Source organism: Strigops habroptila, chromosome 3 (genome assembly GCF_004027225.2).
Source record: "Strigops habroptila isolate Jane chromosome 3, bStrHab1.2.pri, whole genome shotgun sequence".
In the NCBI taxonomy this organism is placed as follows: Eukaryota; Metazoa; Chordata; class Aves; order Psittaciformes; family Psittacidae; genus Strigops; species Strigops habroptila.
Genome location: NC_044279.2, coordinates 57903520 through 57927105, shown reverse-complemented (window position 1 = coordinate 57927105; position 23586 = coordinate 57903520). Strand labels below are relative to the sequence as shown.

General features: G+C 36.9%; 1 protein-coding gene across 7 annotated transcripts in view; it reads right to left on the bottom strand.

Moving 5' to 3' along the window:
• The window catches only part of PACSIN2 (protein kinase C and casein kinase substrate in neurons 2), a 58077-nt gene that overhangs the window by 6495 nt on the left and 27996 nt on the right, over positions 1-23586 (bottom strand). The window contains exons 2-10 of one of the 7 annotated variants that reach the window (XM_030480122.2): positions 18834-18944; positions 8640-8796; positions 7669-7904; positions 6804-6959; positions 5528-5703; positions 3527-3647; positions 2502-2507; positions 1253-1377; positions 416-532 (exon numbers count right to left, since the gene is read on the bottom strand). In XM_030480122.2, coding sequence (XP_030335982.1) covers positions 416-532; positions 1253-1377; positions 2502-2507; positions 3527-3647; positions 5528-5703; positions 6804-6959; positions 7669-7904; positions 8640-8796; positions 18834-18893 — 1154 coding nt within the window. In that variant the 5' untranslated portion in view covers positions 18894-18944. Of the gene's footprint in view, positions 1-415; positions 533-1252; positions 1378-2501; positions 2508-3526; positions 3648-5527; positions 5704-6803; positions 6960-7668; positions 7905-8639; positions 8797-17082; positions 17170-18833; positions 18948-23586 lie in introns of those variants that run through there. The other 6 variants (XM_030480123.1, XM_030480125.1, XM_030480124.2 and 3 more) reach the window with 6 other exon arrangements.

The following is a 23586-nucleotide window of genomic DNA, read 5'->3' as shown; positions in this document are numbered from 1 at the left end:
CACCCCTAGTGTGTACACTGCAGTAACAGGCAGCTGTTTGAGAAGGTCCTAAACAAAAAGAAAGCAATCGTAAAAGCAGATTTATTCAGCAAGAACACACAGAGCAGTAAAGCTCCAGAAGCAGTTTCACTAGAAAAACCTGTTGGTTTTAACACTTTACAGGACTGGTAAAGGAAGGAAAAAAGCAGCAGTTCTGTTAGCAACTGCCAATAACCCCAGTAGTTTCAAACCATAGATCAAGGCAACAGATATGGCATCTGTTAGGAAAGACAAGTTAGGTTACAGTGTTGCTTACATAACCGCTTAAAGGACTTCATGCACTGACCAGCATAGTGTTACAGAAACCAAAACCAGAAAACCCTGGATAGAGAAAGTGCAAGTGTGAAAACAATTAAAAAAACAACATTTCACCAACTTTTTGATCTTATTGTCCTCCTTTTCACTGACAGTACTCCCAGTATCTTCTTCATCTTCAAAGGGATTGTAACTTGATTGTACTGACTGCACTGTGTTACTCTGGACACTAAGACTGCTAATTTGGAAAAGAAAGAGCATTATGGTGACCCTATCTGTTTCAGAGTAGAACACTGACATCGGTGTCCCACTATGCAGTTTCTTAGCAGACCCCTTCTCCAGGCAAAAACCAAAACTACAACCAAACAGAAGCCCAAACATGGATCAAGTACAGCTTAAGACTCAAGAAAGTTCGTAAAAATCTCATATACAATACATTCCTCCAAAATCAGAATATCCTTCATGGACCATAATTTCTTTTTCCTACTGCCTGCAATAAAAGGCAGTGTGATTTTTCTAGCCAGTTTCATTTCTTTCTACAGCAATTAATGTTAACAATTTTATATTAATCACATCCCAAATACTGAAGTGACTAAACATTTTGCAAGCTAAGATTTTAAAGGTCTTTTCCAACCTAGTTGCTTCTATGATTCTAAGATTTCAAAGTATAATTGTCATTTCTAGACATGGGAAGGCAGCAACACACTAATTAGTAAATTAGCTACAGAAAGTTCAGTTTCTCATTAAGTTTGGTCTCTTAATTACCAATGGAAAGAGAACTGTAAAATGGAGAATAATTCAAAAAATATTTTGTAAGCTGCAGAAACACATCACTAAAGATGTTCACAAATAATTAACATTTGGTTGGACAGTGACTTTTTGATCCTGTAGAGCTTAGTGTACTTGAAGATAACAATCCTTTCCAATTAGACTTTTTAGGCATGAAAAAATTAAATACCTGCTATGTTTGTTAGGCTGCGAAACTTGATCTCCTGTCTGATTAATACCAGTTAGAGTCACTCCATCAGAAGCCTTCTTTTTTTCTCTTCTACTGAGAGTGCGGTTCAGATCTGCAGACCACTCCTGTCAATAAATTAAAGCATGATTGAGAAATTTAATCGAACAATCACATTTAATTTTCAGACTGACTTATGGAACATGCATTTATACATACAACAGCACAAATAATATGAAAAAGATAAGTTACTCTAAGTGTTTCAGTTATAGTTCTCATCTGCTTCCTACCCTAGCAATGCAAAGCGGTATCTGTGCTACTCACAAAATCCCAAGGTTACCTGTACTACCCTGCTTAGTATTCTGAACACTTTGAAAAGACTTAGAATACCAGACATCTGGGGAAAATCAAAGGAGTTGACAAGTGCAGCTCTTTAAAAGTTGCACTGAGAGGGCTCACTGTTTTAAATAATGCCAAGATATCTGGCTTTAAAAGGTAAACCTTACATTTAATTTAAGAAGGTACTACAACCTAATTTAAGACAGGGCTTACTTCTCAAGAAGTGCTCCAAGAATGACCTACAAAGAAGCTAACTTTAAACTTGTATATCACTTCTCCTGTCCCTAAGATTTGAGCCCTTAAGGTACTTCACTCTACATTTAGTGAAACTTACTGTCCTTAAAAGCCGTCCATAAGAATTAAGGCTCAAATCAACACAACTGTTGACAAGACTCATGATGCATTTGTAAAGTGTCTCCTTCTTGATGTTTTGAACAATTCAGATGTTTCAGAAGCAGACAGGCAGGCATGATGAAGCCTAAACACAACTTCTACCTATCAAGTCAAATTAAGCTGCCTACTTATATAAAGCAGGACCCAATAGAGAACAAACCGGATTCAAGCAAATATCCTATGCTTAGACAGGTTTGATCTCAGAAGCCTTAAAAATAAAAAAACCAGTCAGGAGATAGTTTGCTATACGAAAGATTCCATTTGAGATAAGTATTTTTAATGGGAAACTAAGGTTTTGCAAGTTGCTGTTACTATTGGTTTATACATCTAGCACAGTCAGTCAGTCTTCAGTGATTTCTGGCCAACTCTTCAGACATACCTCATTATTTTAACTTTGTACAAATACATACGGGATTTCTGAGCTAGCATAGTTTAAAGACCACTGACCTAAGCATATCTGCAGTTTATAACGCAATTTCATATTCATTTGATCATGAGGTTGTTTTGGTTTTTTACTTACGTCATCCTTGTAGCATGTAAATGAGAAAAAAAGCTTGATTAGAAAACTGGTAACAGTATTTAATCTCTTAATTATAATGTTTATGAAAAAGGATGGTAACTTCCCCACACAGAAGTAACTGTAGTTCAGCATTTCGGGCAAAGCAATTCTGCAGTACTATTACAAGTTTTCTTCCTCAAACCTTCTAAACTAAAGTTGGTCAGTATTTTAAAAACAACTATTATTTCCCATTACGGTTAATAAGGGAAGAGTGAACACTCCAGAATTGATGCTTCCGCTCCATCAATTTAAACCTAGAAATTATTTCAACTAAACCCATGATTCTGGTCAGACAAGCTCATCTCAATTCCAGCTATGTGATACTCTGGTAGCAAGTTCTGCAGTGATATATTTTGGTACTTCTTTTCTGTAGCAGTTAGCAGAACACTACTTAAAAAAACCTCCTTTCTTTTGAAGATGGCGCTCAGCAATAAAATTACCAACTGGCTAAAGCTGTTCTAATATAGCAACATTGAAAAAAATAGTTAAGATTTATAAATACCAATTTTCAGGACTGACTGAAGTATTTATTTCAAACTTTTTCCACAGTCTTTCCTGCCTACACTGTAATTACCTGCTAACATTAAGGAGATTCAAGCTGAAGTCTGACACCAAAGGGGAGAGGTAAAACAGAGGATAACATATACAGCTGTCAGGGGTGTATCAACTAACCATGCCTTACTCATTACTTCAGTAATTTTTTAGGTTAAAAAAAAAAAAAAAAAAATCTTCAAACCTCACTATAGGAGTTTTCTGGTTTACCTCTTTACCTTTAAATAGGTGCCTGATATAATTAACCTCAAAAAGCTGGGAGATAAGGAGAGCCCAATGGAAATCAAGAAATGAAAACTACTATGACTTGTAAAAGCAACAAAATTCACTGCTAGAAGCCTGAATTTAATTGTTACACCAGAAAGGATACGACAGAGAGCAAAGAGAAAAAAAATAGACAAAACAAGTCTGGGTTTTAAGTACTGTGACCTCACCTCAAACTGAGGCCAGTTCATTGACATCCCTGGACCTTGATTAGCTCTAAACCACCTCAAGTCTTCAACAGCATCTGCTGTTTTGATATTCTGTTCCAGTTCACGGTAGATGTTTTTGTAACTGCAAAACAAATTTGTCTTCAAATTTAGAATGACATTTAGAAATATGGCAAATCCCCTAGTCAGATTGAAAAAACAAAGTAAGTTAGTTTTTCAAAGTTCACAATAGTATTCAAAAAGCTTACAGCAAGACAGACTTTTTAAAACTCTAACAGACCTATCAATTATCTGTACAAAAGCAGTAGCCCAACAAGTAAGCTTGCTGAAAGTTCACAAAATCATAAAATCCTTATTTGCCAGATGATAGAATTATGACTGTTGCATAAAGTAACTTCATTGGCTGTCATTAAAGGCAGGATTTACATAGGAATGTATTTAAATTACTGAATGCCAATCTTGAACTTTTGTGAATTTAAAAAATTGCCTACAAGACAGTAGAAACTGTTTTTGTGATAAGCCCATAGTATTCTGTGAAAACGCCTTTTTAATCCAACGAGAATTATAAGAAATTATAAAAATTGACATTAAATGGGTTAAACATTTTCCTATGCAGGTATAATATCTGCTGGTTTTGTTACCTTAGCTACTCTCTGATTTTACTAACTGTTCTGTTTAGACAAATATCAAATATTATAAAAAAGAACCTTACTACTTTTACTTATCTCTTAGTCTAATTGTTTTTCATTAAAGTTGAGTTCTCGTAAGTAAAAAGTATTTTACAGAACAGGAGTCACGTTGTGAAGAAACTTTGATCCTAAACCATGCACATGATGTACTTGCTCTACAGACAATGACTACAAATACAACTGCATTTGTATACAATTGTATTATACCAAAAAAACCAGTATGGTGCAGTACGGAGCTCAGAGTATAAAGAGATCTTAATACAACAGCCACAAGGCTTAAAATACGAGACACAGAACTGTTAGTCTGTATTCAAGCTAGAGAAATTTGGGAAAATCCTCCTAGATAGATAGAAGCATGTCACACAAAATTTAGAATTTGAATTCATTAGTGCCACATGCCAAGGAGTCAAATTTTCTTAAAATATACTTCCAAATTTCTCAAATTCTATATATTGCTTGACTTCTTTAATACGTATACAGTATGGGGGGGGTGTGTCCCCGCTGTCAATGGTTCTTTGAATGTATTTTAACAACAGAAAGGCTTGTATTTTGAGAAACAGAATAAATCATTTGGAATGACTCACTCGCCATTGGTTAAATTAACAATAAACTGGAGGTCTACATCTGTAGAAAACAGGGCAGGGCTGTTTTCTGGAGTGTGCTCGTCAGCATTATTAGCCTTAAGAAAGTTAAAAATCAGACTTCATTTGGAGATTTGTTCCACACTTTTGTTCTTTGGAAGAACAAAATACAAGACATGCTTTACACATATGACAGTATAAAGAGCAGACTTTGAACTTAAGATGGACAAGAGTTCAGCAATGGTCAACCAATAGATCTTCAACATTTTTCTCCTAGTTAAGATAATTCCTTCAGACTGAGCTCTAATACTTTAACAATAAAAGTGTTTATACTACAAAGGTCATGCTGTCTTGCACAAACAAATTCTAGTTTGTTTTCCAATAAACATGCCAGATACATAATACACCAAAACCCTCCTTTCCCAATCTTTGATCCAGCATTTTTTGATTCTAAGCTCTGAATCCTTTTGCTTTTGGCACACATTTGATTGTAAAAATGCAGTAAGAATGAGGTTTCTTGGTTCATTTAACACTGTGTTAAATAAAACTAGCAAATGTTAGGGATAGATGCTAATCTGATCTTAGACAAAACAAAGAATTAAACTCTTTCACTTACACTTTAAACAAATTGACGCAACACATTAAAAACAAACAGACTTCAAACTCTACATGAAGCATGGCTTACTTTTCATTGGAAACTATTCAGCATTAATTTTGAAGTCTTACAGTTTTACCTTGCAACATTAGACAAGTCAAGGTGTTTTTGCACTTCCAGTAACACTTCTCGAAAGAAACGTAAACGTTTTTCCTCAAACTGCTGACACTGTTCAAACACCTGCTCCATATTTTCCATATACTGAGGAGTGGCATTATCTAATTCTTTCAGTGATTTTTCATACTTCTCTTTTGTCTAGGGGTGGAAAAACAAACTGTTAGCAATGTATTTTATTACTATCTTACATAACAGACTTATCAATGTAGTAATGGGCAAGATTTAGACCAGAAGTTCCGAAAATGCATTCTCTTTTCGTTACCACTATCCCTATGCTAGGTCACGATGAGAGTTATTTACCAAAACTGCAGAATAGTTACAATAAAGCTCTAAACCTCTTCTCTGGCTTTTTAAGAGAAACCATGATAAACGTTACGGTAATACTAAAGATAAAAACCAAGAAGCCACAGAGCAAGTCAGCAGGCAGTCTTTCAAGTTACAGGTTGCTTAAAGTTCTCCAAATAATTCCCAAATGTTATCTTTTCTCCTTCAGTATATTTACATTGTTCACTGTGAGTTGTGACAAAAAACCCAAACATTGTATATATCCCCGTGAACATAAATTGCATCGCTGCAAGCTCAGTTAACAGATAGAACCTCAGATGCTACCTAATTTACTTCTGTAAGTCAGACAGGCATTAAAAGATTCCACTCAATGTGACATCAGTCCTTTGGATGACAGAACAGCATTCTCAAAGGGAAAAGGTATCTTTGAAGAAAGTCACACAAGAAAAGGCCTCTCTGTACCAGCCCGCTAAAGAGAATGAATGCAACAGAATGGCATTTCATAAAGTGTATTTCCTTTCATTTAAATGGATATCAGCTTTCTTAAAATAAAAAATAATGCATTCTGCAGTCAAGAATGGCTACAAGCTGAGATGTTGTCAGCAAGATTTAAGCACCTATCTCACAGCATCTCAAATGAAATAACTCAACCCTCACTACTAAATGAGTCGAACGCTGTCCTAGAAGTTCACTGTCTTACTCTGCTTCATTCCCTACTGAAAGTATTTACATGAAATAGAGGCAATACATTATTCATTCTTCACAGAAGAACTTCGCAATAACACATGCTCTGGAGAGAACACTACGTTTTGGTAAAGGACGGTAACTGAAAGTGAGCTACGCTGTAGTCCACGGCAAATTCAGGAAGGGAAAAAAAAAAAAAAAAGCTTAAATAAGAACTAGCTATAGGTTAAAATGACTGCATACAAATGGTATGTTAGCATACAGTATACCTTTAGTACATCTTGTTTGCTTCTCTCTACTTTGTCTTGTAATTTCTTAAGTTGTTCAGGATTTAGTGCTGGATCAGCTTTGCTGTTTGTTTCCCTAGATATAGCCAGTTTCTCTTCTTTGCAGGCCGCATGGTACGCTTTCTTTGCTGCTTCCACCTACAAAGTCGATTTGATTATTTGCATCTGGGACAGTTTATACAACCACCATCAACTGAATCTTCTAGCCTTATAATCATGTTGCAATGCCTAAGTGTCAGGTTTTGTTTAAGGATGTTCTCTCTCTCTTTTTTTGAATATTTTTTTTTTATTTAGGCCAAGAAACAAACAGTACACGAGAATCAACATAAGGAAATCACTGCAGTACTCATGAATCAGCATTCTCTCACCATAGAAAAAAAAGTCACTCATACAGCTTAGAGAAGTGTGGAACAGACTCAAGAAAAGGTTTACAGAAAGCTCCCACCAGAACATTTTTCCTGATGCCCATGTTCTCCTGCTTCCCTTCTTCTATAAACCTGTATTTAAGAATAATATTACATGACAGGGGAAAAAAAAAAACGAAACCAAAAAAACCCAAACACAAACACTTTCCTCCTGCTCATTTCTTTGAGCAATTTTTAACTTTGAAATGCATGAAATCAGATACTGTTAAAATGATAAGTTAAGTTCCACTTTTCCCAGGTTTTCACCAAGATTAGGAAAGACCAACAGAAAAACACTTATTTTCAGAAGAGGACAGAAAGCAAGAGATCTTTTTAAGAAAGCAGGGTCCAGCAGAGAGAATAGGGAGCTTACTCCCTTGTAGAGATTTGAGACGTTAATATATTGTAACACAGGATATCTAATATATAATCTACTGCTGTACCTCTTTCAGCTTTTTTGCCCAGGGTTTCTGAGCTTTCCTAAATCCATCTTCTGCTTCTTTGGTTTCCTTAAATCCTCCCATCATTTGCTTATGAAAGGCTTCCTTCTGCCAGTTCTTGATTTTTTCAAAGTCTTCATTCATCAGTGAACCTTTTACTTCTAGATGTAGTTCACTCACTTTTTCAGCTTCTGACATAAAAGCACACCAAGCCCTTTCTACTGTTCCATACTGTGGGCCTAAACACAACAGAAAGTGTCATTCTCAGTAACCATCACCCACATGGAACTTATATTCCCAAAAAACTACCTGAAGCTATTGATTTATATTCACTTGTAAACAGGAATATTGATGCAAACCTAGAAAAGGGAGAAGTTGCTTTTCAGATAAATTCAGAATGTTACAAATTTTTACACCAGAATAATATTCATTTAGTCTGGCCTCCTTCTCCCTGTACCATGATTCTCAATATTCCACTTATTACCTCCTTTATGAGCTGCCTTCAGTTTCTCAACATGGATAACCAGGAGAGGACAAACTATTTCAGAATATATTAAAATGGTATCAGATTAGCCTCCATTAGAGCAATGACTAGCTCTTTTATTACTAGTCTTTTCCCCCCCAACCACTGCCCCCTCATTATTCAGATACACTTTCAAACCGTGTTTTATTCCAGCAGTTACCTAGAAACAGCTGGTTCTCCAGCTGGATTCCAGAACTGAATCTATCTGGACACCTCAACACTGGAGGCCAGATTCATCTGCTTCAGTAAGAAACAAGCAAACCAGCAAAGTAGCAGGGCTTTGTTTGTTTTAAATCAATGAAAGCTTGGTAATTTGTCACATTACTAAGCCTTTTGCAAAGGCTCAATTACAGGCTAAAAAGTACACAATTTCTACATTGTACTTACCAAAATAAAGATATACAGAAACCATTTAAGAAAGGTTTCAGAGTTCAAAATCAGAATACATTACCTTTTTCCACAAGTTGTTTCCACCTTTTTGCCCATTCTGTAAGCTGCTGAGCATAGACCTTCTCTATTCGTGCCCGCTCATGAATACAATTCATAAGATCATTGCAAAGTCTGTGACCATCATCAATCCTTTTTACTGTCCGCTTGTAATTTCCAACCTATGAAGAAACAAATACTTAACAATTCCTGCTTAAAAGCCCTGAAAATAAATCTCTAACACAAATACTGTTACCTAGGAGCAAGATAATCTACTAGCAGGAATTAATCAATTATAGCATAAAGTATTTTTTAATTAAACTTAAAACCTAACTGAAACAATACCACAGAGGCCACAAGTTCTGTAAAAAAGTTGTTAATTTTAAAAGTGAAGGCTTGTTTTATTAGTCCTGCGATGTAATTATGGGCAGTCATCACAATTGTTCTGCATTATTATTGCTTGGTAGGGTTATAGATAATCAAGATATTTAACACAAAGACAGTATTTCTCTCTTCCATGCTTATTATTAAGTATCTAATGCCTTAAGTTTATGTGTTTAATCTTTCAGGATTAATAAAATTGCAAAGACACGCAAAGGAGTATTGCAACATCTGTCAAGCATAAGAACAGTTTTTGTTTAAGAATGCAGTATGGAAAAAGCATAACCACTGTATAGACAGCAGCTATCAGATATGCCCTTTGTTACAGCTGGGCTTCACTGCTGACAAACTAGATAGCAGCTATTTCTTAGAATCACACAAAGGTTTGAGTTGGAAGAAACCTTAGAGATCACCAAGTTCCAACCCCCCTGCCATGGGCAGGGACACCTCACACTAGACCAGGTTGCTCAAAGTCCCATCCAACCTGGCCTTGAACACTTCCAGGGATGGGGCAGCCACAGCTTCTCTGGGCAGCCTGTGCCAGTGCCTCACCACCCTCATAGTGAATAATTCCTTCCTAATGTCTAATCTAAATCTACCTCTTTCAGTTGCAAAAGTATACTGTAGAATTTAATGTGGGAAGATGCTGACAGCAATGACATGGAGTTCCCATATCTAGAACTAACTTGAGAAAAAAGAAAGAAAGAGAGAGAGAGAGAGAAAGAAAGAGAGAGAGAGAGAGAAAGAAAGAGAGAGAGAGAAAGAAAGAGAGAGAGAGAAAGAAAGAGAGAGAGAGAAAGAAAGAGAGAGAGAGAAAGAAAGAGAGAGAGAGAAAGAAAGAGAGAGAGAGAAAGAGAGAGAGAGAAAGAAAGAGAGAGAGAGAAAGAAAGAGAGAGAGAGAAAGAAAGAGAGAGAGAGAAAGAAAGAGAGAGAGAGAAAGAAAGAGAGAGAGAGAAAGAAAGAGAGAGAGAGAAAGAAAGAGAGAGAGAGAGAAAGAAAGAGAGAGAGAGAAAGAAAGAGAGAGAGAGAGAGAGAGAAAGAGAGAGAGAGAGAGAGAAAGAGAGAGAGAGAGAAAGAAAGAGAGAGAGAGAAAGAAAGAGAGAGAGAGAGAAAGAAAGAGAGAGAGAGAGAAAGAAAGAGAGAGAGAGAGAAAGAAAGAGAGAGAGAGAGAAAGAAAGAGAAAGTTGGTCAAAGTACAAGCTACAAAGCATGAGGAAATGGAGAAAAATGCACACTACATAATGAAAATTCATTATTTAATTAACACCCCCCTTTCATTTGTGCATAGACACCAACATGCAACCACCAATCTAGACAACTGGAGGGAAAAAAACCTGATATTGCTCCCAGAATAATATTTCTGCTGATTTCAAGGTCACTCAGGTTGACTTTGTAAACATTAAACAAGACATAAGAACTCAGTTAACAGAATTTGCACTGCCTATTAAATATCACATTTCTTATCTGCCCTAACCACCTGACTGAAAAATAAAGATTAGCAATAAGGCAGTAGATTAAACGTTCAAATACTTCACGCATGTTTGTAATTTTTACATTTGAATCATATCTAATTCACATCTTAAACACAGGAAACCATCCAACTTCAGGTTTGCATTTATTCAGAATTTTATCAGCAGATGTACAGGCAAGCCATCTGCTTGAGGAAAAACTCCTCAAACTATGTAGGGATATAGCGTGTATTAAGTGCTGGAAAAGTAAGTGACTGCTGATAAATACAGGCATATGCTGGGACTCCTCATCAAAGCTGGGGGAAAAAAGGAAATTAAAGCCTGTAAAAACAGGACAAAACTAATTCCTTGGGTTTTGAGACAGTGGCCTTGGAGGATTCATTTGGGCAAGTTTTTGGTTTTGGACTAGGTCCATTTCAACAAATCAAAGAAATTTAGGTAGCATCTAAGAAAAACATTAGTTAACAGTCACTGATGTGTCTAAATCATGTGAAAAAAAAAAAAATAATAAAAAATGTACACACACAGCCCTTGCTTTTAAACATAAATCACAGTATAACTGAAGATAGGAAGCTACCAGCATCACAAGAAGCTGACACCAAAAATCAAGATAGTCAACGCATCCATGTCAAAACAGACTTCATCTATTAGCAAGAAAGTATGAAAAATAACCTCTAATTTTCAGGGGAAATAGAAATTGAGAAGTAGGCAGTTTTAAACTAGCACCATACACTAAGAAACATATATATGTAATCAAATATTAAGAAAATCAAGAACCTCAAAGAATACTTTCTAAACCCAATCATTCATCTGCTCAAAATCACTCCAGCTGTAGGTTCACAGCCAAGCAGACTGTGAAAACAGGTTATGCTAGCTTGGCACAACTCCTGAAGCCTTATATTAGCATCAATTTGTGTCTCCAGTTATGTGCCCAGGGATTTATGTCTGTAGCACGAACATTTCCTTTCATAAATTTTCACTATTAAATTAGCATTTTAAATGCTAATATTGAATGGGAGCTGGCCACTTCATGGTATTTTTAATGCTTTCACGTTGTGATGTCTGAGCAAATTCTAACCTCATGGTAATATCTAGCAGTTGCCAAATCTCAGGCAGGTATTTTGAGAACTGAACTTAGCCTACCTATTGCCACATAAGGCCACGCATAAGGCCAGGTCAAAAACAGCTGCATGCAGACCACAGATAATTCACCCATGCTACCTCCTTCTCCTCAGGAGGACTGAAAGAACTGGCATCACAGAACCAGTACAGAGAAGAACAAGGCCTACAATACCGTAAAATGACAACCTTGTATTCCAAACAAAGCCTTTTACACTAATACTTTCAAGCAAACAACAATGTTCACTTGCTTTATGAAACAGTAGTTTAAAGCATGTTAGGCATCACATTCAGATTCCATGCCCTAGGAGGAAGGCTAGAACTTTGGAAATGCAGCATTTTTCTGTGTTTCATGACATAGAACATAGGTTATATACTTTGCATTTAACATTTTAAAATGTTAAAATGTTAAATAAACCTAGTGGTTTATTTAAAAAATACATTTTAAAGTTATGGATGCTGCAGTGACAAATTTTTTTTGAGAAGTGGAATGTGCAGCCTGCCACTGCAGGAGGCAGACTTGGAGGTACAAGTGCAGAGGGTATTTAGACCTCAGAGCCAAGGGAAGAGAACTCTAGTCTTTATGCAGCCAAGGAACTACTGGATTAACTATAGATAAATTAAAAGAATTAAATTAAAAGCCTATAAACACACTAAAGACACTTGGATTCTGGAGAAGAACATTCTTTAATTATATTGTTTTATTCAAGACTATTTGCTCCAATTCTTGAGGTAGACTGCAAACATTCTGCAAGACTTCCCCCTTCACAAGAAGTATGTGAGCTGAAGCAAAAATGACTGTCGTTTATTTGTAGCAACTGACCAGGAAAAATAAAAATATCCTTTTTCACTCAGAGCCACATTCACATAATGCCTTGCAATTTCCACATTTCTCAACTAGCGCTGTTCAGTACATGAACATATAATTTTGGTAGTTAGCATAACTTTCTGATAATTCTGAGCATTGGGCTATTTCCTGTTAAACAGACAGCAGACAACCAAGACATGAAGTTACTAGTTTCCCTGTTCTACAAGCAAAACATTTGTTTCAGGAAGGTAAATTGTAAGATTATAACTTTCCTGCAGTTTCAAGAATGAGATATTTAAAACTTATATCTTGCTTTCATTTAGCATCAACACCTGACCCATCTGAAAGACATTTTATTACACAGTACCACATTCAGTTGCTGTTTATCCTTAGTTGACAGAAACACGTCAAAACGAAATAACCACAAGGGTTTATTTCTTCAAAATACCATTCTAATGGTCACTTTCTTGATGCAATCAGGGAATTCTGTGAAAACTGTGATTCACAGTTTTGTGTCACTCCTCCCAAGTTTGAGTTAATCACCAGCTTCCCCTTTTCCACTGGGGGAAAAAAAAAAAAATACTGAGCTTTGCTCTAAATAAGCCTCAGTTGATCCTATTTTGCCCCATTTATCTCTTACAGACATTATAGATGCCTTCAGATCTCCATTTTGCTTAGTCAAGAAGACATTCCTTCTCATTTTGATATTTCCTCTCATGTACGAAGACAGTGATGTCACCTCAAATCCTTTTTCAAATCTTAGATTTAGAGAATCTAATAACCAGAATAAAAATGCACAAGCACACCGTGATGAGGTGCGAGGTGCCCCTGCCCATGGCAGGGGGGTTGGAACTAGATGATCTAAAGGTCCTTTCCAACCTTTACTATTCTATGATTCTATGATGAGGTATTTAGCATCCCTTGTGACTACCAGTGCAATAACATAACCAAGCACTGTTGCCGATATGATCTTCAGTGGGAATATTTAAGAGCTTACAACTTTGTTACTTTACAATTTCACAGCACTAAACGTAAAAGGAGAGTAGTTTTAAATTATGTAGGCCCCTTTACCTCAACTAATAGACTTTTTTTTTTTTTTTAGCATATTCATAGAGCAGATAAAAGCCTATAAAGAGTTAAACACACTTACCTGGTTTTCTGGTACATTGAATGATAAATCAGAATATTTTCATTTATTAGCAGCTCAGAAGGTGGCAAACTTTCAGCTATTGCTAAGCTTCACTCAGTTAATTCTAACATAGCATGATAATTCTTATAACCATAAATATTTCAGGAGTTTCAAATGCCTGAAGAAATACTTGATGGCAACTCTTTTTCCAAGTTTGCCTAGCTTATTTGTAACTACTCAGCCTTTATGAACTGGAACCATGTGAAAGAAAGTCACCACAGCATACAACAGGGTTGGGTTGAGGGGGGGGTGAGGGGGGGCACAAATATTCATAGGCAGGAAGCACAATAATGAGCTTTGAAGGCTCATAGACAAACCTATGAATACTGATGGCCAATATGGAGACACACTATTTCCAGCATTCCATTTAACCATGAGCACAATTTCTTTCCAGCTACGTCAAACAAAGTTTCCAAACACTTAAACCAGCATTAACATTTGTAATACTGTGGAGATTTTGAAAATAGACAGAATTATCTTGGTGCATAATTAGCACATATGTAGTCCAAGTACCTATGAGCACTATCTCTGTGTATGTTTTCCTGTATACGTTCACCACTGGTCAAAAGAAAAATCCTGAGGAAGCTCTTAAATCCACAAAATCTAAAGCCAAACATACCAGTAAGCAAACACCTGGCAATATAAATGGAGAATATTATTGCTCAATATTAGGAGGAAAAAAAGCATGTAGGAGATGACAGGAATCTACTGTCGCAGAGTCCAAATATTTATAAAATGAAAAAGCAAAACAGAACAGTGTTTCATTACCAAAAAGCATTCACTGACAAGTAACTGAAATCACCCAACACAGGAACACCTTTCCAATATTCAAGAGTTAAGTTTTGGGAGCTTCTTCCTCAAATTCCCTGCATCCAACCCCTCTCTCCCCTGCCAGTAGATATTGGCTGACAGTAGAAGGCATGAAGCACTGGTATTGGGAGTACCAAATGGGCAGGACCAAGACCATCTGAGCAGACAGCTTACAAGGCATGTCCCAGACCAGCTGCATCTGCTATCCTAAGTTTTGGGCTTGGGCCTTGCTTTGGGGTTTGCGGGGGGTGGGGGGGAGGGGTGGCAGGGCAGGAAGAGGGAAGAATGGGAATACATATGATGGCATCCATATGACTCATCCATACTACATAAGGGACCAATTTTCCCTTTCTGAATAAAATGAAAATCTTACCTTGCTAGTGGGTATCTCAGCAAATACTCCAGAATGCAATGAAAGCCATGTGCTCAGCACCTCAAAATGCACATCAGGTTCTGTCTTCCAAGTCACAGCCTTAAGTTCATAGAGCTAATGCCAGCTGCCAGTTTAGCAGCTGTTCAGAACGACTATTTTCATTTGAGTAAGTAGGTGTTTTCACAGGGCAGTTAAACACCCCTGCAGTAAATGGAGAGGGCTCATACTGCTGATGCTAGCAGAAAATCAGGGAGAGTAAGGACACACATCTAGGGTATGAGTGGCACACAGCCTGTGAGGGACCTATAGCTTATTAGAAGTAAGTGCTTCCACAGGCAGGGTAGCTGTTCCTTTTGATGTCTTACTTTGCAAGATACGCATACACTTCTACTTTGATCTCTAGGAACACTTACTCATCGTCGTTCTTATCTTCAGTGGTATCCGAGTGAGTTGGTCTCTGCTTGCTCTAGGTATTTTTCTTTTAATATGACCATAATAGTGATCAGCAATCATAGGGCCAGAGCTTAATTAACAAAACACATCAGAAAATTGGCCTTCCATTTATTAATATACCAAATCCTTTCATGCGCATTTCAAAACTACTTCAGTTGAAGAAAGCCAATTCATTTCTTGTGTTTTACCAAAGCAGTGCAATGCTGGAACCAACAGTTCTGCCACAGCCTGGTTTTGGATGCAAGTGGCACAAATGGTTATGATAAACTGAGATGTATTTACAACAGTCATGCAAATGTTAAAGGGTCCATATAACAGATAAGAAAGAAATACAGAGGGTTTCAAATTGCAAGTCAAGATTCAAATTTTCCACTTTCCCTTGGAAAAATTGCTTCCATCCTGCTCCAGACTATCAGCAATAACCTTCGATTACCCAAAGCATGCCACCCTTGTCAGCTAAGCAACACAGATGAAGGAATTATTTCTTGAAGCATATCAACAAGATTACTTGGTCTTAAATTTCTACACAGAGAGAGCCTTGAGCTTAATCAGATACATCAAGGTACTTAAGGCTTGTTAGGAAAATGAACAAAAAAAAAGAAGCTTCCGTTTTTTAAGTTAAGGCATTACTACAACTGAAACAACTCCTCCACTGTTAGGGTGGCAATTATGTTTCAGAACGTCTTTTCTTCTTATTTTGTAATTCCTTGCTCTCTAAGCAATCCTACTTGAAAACATGTTCTCTGTCTGCTAAAGGACTTTTATTTGGTAAACACCTGGACAAATTAGAGGAAAATAAAATATGTGTCCTCCTGGAAAGGATTTATCATTCTGCTAGAAGACAAAAAGCTTTTAGTAGTAGCTTGGGTTATCCAAGTACAGAAAAAAATCCTCACTTGTGAAAGTTGCTGCTATTTCCATTTCATGCTAAAGGACTACATATAATTCTGAAAGCCTTTTTTTTTCAGTTATATCAGCTGTTCTGATCAAGATACTATCTATGCCTTGTCCTACCTACATTTTTGACTGATAGATCTACAGTAAGTCAACACCAAGAACACAAGTCCAAACAGCAACTTCTCCAGTTCCCTCTCAATAAGACAACTACTTCTCAACCACAAATCTGAACCTAATAACAGTACCTCTGTAGTAATAAAAAATAATAGGATTTAAAGGAAACATTACTATTTGCATTGGATTCCAAGCACTGAGCTTCACCCTCAATGCCAGAACTGGAAGTTTCCATGAACAGTATTGAAATAGCAACCTCAAAAAAAACCAAAAACAAACAACCCAACAAAAAACCCAAAAAAATCTTCATAGATGAAGTAACCTGTGTTGAAGTACTCCATGCACAGTGTGAACACATGCAACCAGACAAGGTTAGAGCAGTAAGTTTCATACTATGCAACCATATACTATAGATTCATATTTTTAAGTGCGAGCAAACTGCTAGCAATTGTCTTATAAGGAACCCTAGCAAAGGCTCCGAAAGAAAACAAATGCTTCTAGAACTCGAAACCTGATTAAAAACCAAGTGTTTTATTTCATAAAGACAACATTGTATGAAATTTCTGTCAACGGCAATGACAAAAACTTTGAAGTTGGTTTCTCAACATTTTATTAAGAACACTTCTAATCAGCTCAACAGAACATCAACATTCAAGAAATAAAAGCGGTTTAGTTTCAAAGATATGCAGTGAGCAAAAAACAGTTTCCACTGTCAGTTCTTCAGATGGTTCCACATGCAGCCACCTCACTCTTTCCTAAATGTCTTTCAAGAAAAAGATGGGTTTTGCAGCACACTCCAAAGGTAAATAAATTTGAGCTATTTTGGAGTGTGAGGAAACAAACTCAAAAGCTCACCCTGCCAGACTGTCTCTTTTGTGCCATGGCCAAGTTTAAATACATTCACTGCTTTCAGCTGTGGCAGTAAAACATAGCAAGGTGGCTTTCAAAAAAACTGCAGGCTGTCTTTAAAACCAAAGGAAAAACCTATCGCATCAAATATCTTAAAAAGTCTCTGGTGAAATGGTGCAAATGACAAAATCTCTGGTAACAATACAACTTCCAAATCGATTAAGAGTTCTTCACTTCCTGTTACCTGATGCATGAAGTACTGAGGCTAGCACTCCAGAGACACCGCATCTTTTCTAATCAAGTCAGACAAAACACATTGGTCAAAGCAGTTTAGTTATCCATTATGAAAGACTAAGACTAGAGTTCGAAGTTGCAGTCTTCAGAAATGAAGTAACTTATTCAGAACATATGGAAAAAGGACAAGTTTTAGACTAAAATTCAGCCCGCCCAGAAAGTTGCCTCAGCATAAAACAAAACACACAGAATAGTTGAGGTTAGAAAGAACTTCTGAATATCATCTAGTCCAACCCCTTGCTCAAAGCAGGTCTGATTGATCAGATTGCTCAGGACCATATCCAGCTGAGTCCTAGACACCTCTGAGAGAAGAGGTCCCACATCCTCCCTGCAGGCACACTGCAGAGTACCCCTACAAAATGGGTTATGACTTAGAATTCAGTAATTTTCAAAACCATCTCTTTATAAATAGGATAGACATATTTAACACAATAGTAAATATGTCTCCTCAAAAAACGTTAGCTGTCTACTGAAAAAGAACCTCACTGGCATTAGATCTTTTAGATAATGTAGTGAAAAATAATGGGAGATCTGCATCAAAATGCAATACGCCCTCAATGCCACCAACGCAGGTTAGCGATCTGGGAAAGCTTTCGATTAAAAGAAAGCACAATGTTAGGTCACCAAAGCCAAGCTGTCTCTGGTAACAGAAATATTCAGACATTTTCCTCCTAGCCATTTTCATGTTTGCTATAAGAGTTCAAAAGAGCTCCCAGCCACATGGCAGAAGTTCACCCTACTGAATACAGTTCATCCAGACAGCATACTTACCTCCAATTATGACAACACTGACACGATCAAACCTTTCTTTTTCTTGCAACAAGCTTCTTTTTTTGTAAAATGCTTCCTGCATTATGAAGTTTGCTCTCTTTAAAGCTTAATCAAATTATCGAAACATCTGAAAGCCTTGTTTTGATTGAGGCAGCACAAATTACTGATATTACAATATGCTTTGTATTATCATCCTGCATGCATGCTCTTACATCGGGATAAGCATAAGATAACTTCTCTCAAAGTTTATACTTACATCTAAACATAAACAGGAGACATGCAGACATGCAGTACAGTCACACACTATCTTATATTTGTAATTTATGTATGCTTACAGTAGCCTTTAACAGTTACTTTAGATTTAACATTGATTATTCAACCTCCTGGGTCATTTTAAAAAGTACCTACCCACACCCCTTTTCAACAAGAAAAATTGACAAAGGTTCAATTCTGAATTGCATACCTTACCCAAATGGATGATTCTCAAGTTTGGGCCAGTTAAAAACCCTTGACAGAACTAGACCAAAATCTAAAAGGTCATTTCTACCCTGAAGGCTATTTCTGCAGATCACAATAACCAAAAGAGTCTTCTATTGCAGCTCTCTCCACAGTTTACAACGTACAAAAATCATATTTTCTATAATAATAGAAAGAAGTAAAATAAAAATATTGTGATAAAGTATTTGGGTTACCTCCCAGAAGCTATCACTAGAAACTTCTACTCCAACGGAATCATCGTATGAGCCAGACATTTCTATGTATGGAGACCTTGTAAGTATTCAGATCTCAAACACCTTCAAAATCTGCAAAGAGATATAAAAAAATTATTTATGAGCATTATTAATGAAAAACAGTTATCAAAAGAGAAATGAAGTTAGCCAACATCCTTCAGTGTCTTGATATCTAGGTTTGCCAAATAAAAACAACAGGTAACCACACAGGGCATGTAGATAAGTGCATTTCGCAACAGAACACTGTTCTACCTCACAAGTTCTTGGCTCTTACCATGGCATTTGTGTCCAGAATGTGTTCAGCCCATCTGCCTATACCAAATTTTGAACTGCTGACTTTATTTTATCATAAAATTTATTACAACAAAGAAAAAAAAAAAAAAAGATTGTGCAGCATGATGCTTACTCAGAAAGTATTCCACCTCAGAGTATTCCAGAAGAGGTAATCAACTAACCTTTGCTACTGATACCATAACCTGCGCTGTTTTCTATTCCTTTTTCAATGGAAATCTGTTCTATCGTTAAACCCAATTGAAGTATTTAAGGCCAAAACCACTTGCTGATTTAAATTTTTTTATTTTTTAAACAAAAATAAGTCCTCTTTCAGAAGCAAAAAGTTTTATTTCTATAAGAATTTTAAATTCAAATCATCTACTTGAAAGCCAAGGGCATCTACAACTACAAAACAGAGCTTCCTCCACACTGTTAAGCAAAACCAACATGAAGAGCATTGCAGCTATGTAAGTAGCAGGAGACAAGACCAGCCTCCTTTCCCAAAGTCTCAGTATAGTTTATGATATTCAGACAGCCTGTTATCTCACCCAGCCAGCTGTGACTAGAACTCTTACTGGACTAGTAACCGAGCTACTTGTTATTTTCTTGCCACGACTCTCGTGCATTTTTAAGCAGATAATGGATTGTAAATGGTGGTATGATACACTTACATACTGTTCCACATGTACCAAGTGAAAGATTACAGGCTGCATGACAGGTCTCCTTGAAGCTGACAATTGCTTTCCCTAGAAGTTCAAACTTACACATGCAGTTTTACTGCATTATGTGAGATGTTAACCAAGTATTTAATATTTATTTTACTATTTATCTTTTAGTAAAACAAACGGGGGGGGGATCAACTCCAAATTCTGATCTTTATTAGAAGTCATTACTTTAACAACTCAGGCATTCTCACTTATATAGACACAGCTGCATGGAAGAAAAACCATGATCTATCCTCATCGAAATAGATGACTGTTTGTAAAACACTATTTAAAAAAAAAAAAAAAAAACCCAAAAAAAAAAAAAAAAAAAAAAATAATTTAGGGTTACCCTAAGCTAACATTTAAGATAAGTATCAAAACCAGTACCAAGGTAAAAATTCAGGCACTTACATCCACAAGTGTGGTTTGTGGGGTGGAGACAAAAAGGTAGGAGAGGAAGGAAACAGCTCCCTCCCACAACACACACATGCAAATCTCTGCCTGATCTCTACAGATACTTCATCTGTAGAGTTCTCCTGTTTAGATTTCTCTTATCAACATTGCCTACAACTACTGCCAGGGCTAAATAGATTTTACCACCCCGTCTAGGATGAATAACTTTATCAGTAGGCTATAAGGTGAAGCTCCCTCTCTTTTTTGCCTTATGGATTTCCTTAACGCCCTATGTGGCTTCCCTTAGTGCAAAAGGAAGAGCAGAAGACATCTACAAACCTGGCCTACCTTCCAACGTGGTGGTTATGACACGCTGCTGAGAGAAAGAGCAGTGGAAGCCTCCATGGCCAAAGAGAATTCAACACTCAATTCTCATTTCTTGGATACTATGAAAATAACTGTGCCATAAGTGTAGGCATACGCCACTTCTTTGTAACAAAAACTAGCTACTGAAACAAAATAGTTGTTTGGACAGTTACAGCACAAACAGAACAAAACCGCTCCGGCTGAGAAGACAAGCTGTTTCTCCTGAACAGTTTTTCATCCAACTCATTTCCATAATGCAATTCACAGAAAGCTTAAACAACCTGAACACCAAATACAGAACTGAAAGCTACAACAGGAATATCAACTGTTACATTTTTATTTTGAAATGATAGTCAAAAATGCAGGAATGGTTCTGCAAAATGGCAACAGCTAGAGAAGAAGATGATCTATTGAGACAAAGTATTTAAAATGTTAGTGTAACATTCTTCTGCTTGTTAGGTTGTTAGTAATTACCAAAAAAACCCCCTTTTCCACCTGTGCTTTTATTGAACCAAGAGTGTGTTAAAACACTACTCAATTGTCAGTTTCTCGGCATTACACCTTGACATGGAATGTGTTTTCCAGATAAATGTTGGGCCTTGCATTCTAACTCCACACCAAGGTAAGCAAAGATCACATTTGTAAGCATTTATGTTTTCCGATAGCCTTTCTTAGCCTTAAGCAGCACAAGGAGGAAACAAAAGTGCAATAAACTTCCAACTAGTTAGACTAAATCAAAAGAATAGTTTGACATTAAATAGCTTTTCCTAAGAATTTGTTTGTTTAAAAGTTTTCACAAAAATATAAGGTTATGAGGTGGTATCTTTAACCATAATTTCTGGTGTTTTATCTGATCAAAGAGAGACCTCAAGTTTACAGGCAACTTGTTAGATCAATAAACATTGCTTGCTAGATTCCGTAAACTGTTTGTGTCTTCTTGCCTTTTTCCCATTAAGGCAGCACTAACACTCACATTACTCTCAAGCCAAGCAAGCTGTGGAAGCAAGTGTTTGACCAAGGCACGCTGTGCAGAACAAGGGGAGGAACAAGATGGCAAAGGTTGTCAGGAACCGTTATAGCTGCTTTTCTTTAGCACACCAAAGTGTTTACTACCGTTTGAAAGAGATCAGGCAGAAAACTGCAAAGTTCAGCACCTTGGAAAAAGAAACCCTTATGCAAAAGCATAAAAACCTAAAAGAAAGTTTTAACAAGTCACCCATCTTACCCCTCAAACCACACACGAAGCATTTTTTCCCCTCCAATTACAAAAACAAACTGAAGTAATCATACAGTGTCCACACACTATACCACTGTTGGAAATTTAATCTGAAAAGCTACATGGAAAAACTGGAAAAGCTGAAGCAGAGGAACATTTTCTTAAGTGAGGGTACAGGTTGTGGGGACTTTTTTTTCTTTAAACTTTTATTCCTCCTCAACTAAAACTACATAATACACAGAGCTATCCTTTTTTTCCATAAAAGCATGAAAATGATCAGCACTCAGGAAATTCTGATGGGTTTAATTCTGATGGCATTTTTTTAAATGCCAAATACTATGCTGTGAGAAAGTATGAGCAAGCGTATTTAGAGAAATATTATGAAGTCATAGCAACAACTGGCACAAAAACACACTATTTGTACAGCACTACTTAAAAATAAACTGAATACTGAGATAGGAACATTAAGCAGTATGAGTCATGCTACCCTCATGAAATAGAATTATTACAGCAGCCAGTCCTTTAGCACATTTTTTGTTAGGGTTTGGTTCTCTCATCCTTCAAGTGAATTTGCAGAGGTTTCACAATGAAAGTTCGCTGCACTTTGATTTGCAGGGTCTTCCATTCCACTGTGAAAAGTAAACCTACGAACAACTAGGCTGTCAGTATAAAATCTGGGAAATTCAGACCAAGATTACAAAAGAGTTCTGCACCGATTCTCTCTGCAAATGATCACCTGCATCTCATCAAGTTGGGGGCTCTTTGGCAGCTAGATTTCAGCAGAATTGGGAACTCCATGGGAAAGCACACTGCCAACACCTAGTTCCTGTAGTTCCAGAGCACTTTAGCTTCATTCACTCTGGCCATTATCATCGCATTCCACAACTCCAGGCCCAACTCTTCAAGAGTACCTACATGCCTTTTTCTTATCCCTCAACCACCCACTGAGCAAGCAGGAGCACAGTGCCCTAGCAGTTTCCACCCACCTTCACAGTGACTGGTAAACCAGCTCAACAAGAGGACAGATTATTACCAAGCTTGCATTAAGATTTTCTTGAGCAGGTGTATCAGTTTAGGTTTCTTCCACACAGCTGCCAATTTTCACAAAACTGATAAGAAACATGTATCTTTACCTCTGCTCCTCTTTAACATGTGTCTGAAACTGACCAATTGATTCAAAAATTATGGAAGCAGGAAGTTAGGGAAGGCAAAGGTATAAGCCTTGCTTTCCTCAGAGGGAAGATTAAAGATCTTCACTAAATAGAAGCCACCTCTGGATCATGCTCTGTGCCTTTTCCTCAGCATGCTCTTGGCCAACACAAATGAAATCTCAAAACTGTCATACTTCTCAGGGTTTTTTCTTCCCCTGTGTCAAAGAACTTTGGAATTTCCACTAAAACCCAAAAATCTCAATATTTTATTAATCATCAAATCCAAAGGTGTTAACAAGTTTTTACCTGTGGCACCACAGGCACGTAGGCCACCATATGTGAAGCAGCAGAGAAAGCTTTACCAGTTCAGAGCCCTTGTTGCCTGCTGTCATAGACCAGCACACATTAGCTAAGAGAACTTATATAGGCTAAAAATAAACCACGAAGTCCAACTGAAAAAAGTGTATACTAAGTGGAACACACTGTAATAGCTACAGAAACAGCGCAAACAAGCAAGGCTCAAGTTTTTTGACTTAGTGATTTTTAAGCAATTTTTGTAAATTAGGATACATTGATCTTAGACACAAGAAAATTCATCTTAAATGAGAGGG